We start from the raw sequence: 785 nt of genomic DNA, 5'->3' as shown, positions 1-785 counted from the left end.
TTTGTAATGGGTTCATTGCGTGGGAAGCCCAGTCGTATTAAGAAGATAAACATCAGGGCTGCGACCATTATATTTGTTTAGGCAACGTTTCGGATTACTTCACATAAATCCATTCTCATGCCAATCAATTGGGAGAAAGTCGTATATATATATATTACACAAAATAAAACACAGATATCCTAAAATGCGGCTTTCCAAACTTGAACACTAAAAAGAAGGCAAGGGAAGAAGTACAACATATAAGTGAAATAAGCTAAAGCTTTAAAAACTAAAAGAAAATTTTCAGATAACTAGTACAAAAGTACAAAAGAAACAAAAGAATACTGTTAAAACGAGATATTAATGGATGAAAAACAACAAAACGGAACAAAACACATTGAAAGCAATGAAAACACACACCCTATAGGCACTAGATACTATCAAAAGATAGGGTTTTAGAAGCACAAGTGTGGTTCGTGAGAGAACTTTGAACACAGGCCAGTAAATGTGGGTTTTCTGTACAATGAAATGTCAAAACTGTTGCCAGAGTGGTGGATGTACGTGTCCAAAAAGGGCAATTTTACGTCCTTTTCATACTCAACAGTGAATTTCATATGACACACGGACCGGAATTCCTTAGCTGCCTCAACTCATAACACCCGTTTTAACAGTATTCTTTTTTTTTTCCCTTTTTTACTAGTCACTTAAATTTTTACTTTTAATTTTGCAAAGCTTTTGCTTATTTCAGTTGTATGTTGTACTTGTTTTATTGCCTTGTTTTTAGTCTTAAAGCTTTTAAAGCCTCG

At 34.1% G+C, this 785-nt stretch overlaps 1 protein-coding gene across 1 annotated transcript in view; it reads right to left on the bottom strand.

Annotated features, from left to right (window-relative positions):
• LOC119591039 (protein sidekick-1-like) overlaps nt 1-593 on the bottom strand; it is a 14,197-nt gene extending 13,604 nt beyond the window's left edge. Inside the window, exon 1 of the mRNA XM_037939767.1 lies at nt 479-593. Coding sequence (XP_037795695.1) covers nt 479-593 — 115 coding nt within the window. The remainder of the gene's footprint in view (nt 1-478) is intronic.
• Between the last annotated feature and the right edge of the window lie 192 nt (nt 594-785).

The sequence above is a fragment of the Penaeus monodon genome, chromosome 28, assembly GCF_015228065.2.
Source record: "Penaeus monodon isolate SGIC_2016 chromosome 28, NSTDA_Pmon_1, whole genome shotgun sequence".
NCBI lineage: Eukaryota > Metazoa > Arthropoda > Malacostraca > Decapoda > Penaeidae > Penaeus > Penaeus monodon.
Note: the sequence above shows the minus strand (reverse complement) of the source record. Positions and strands in the feature narration are given on the sequence as shown.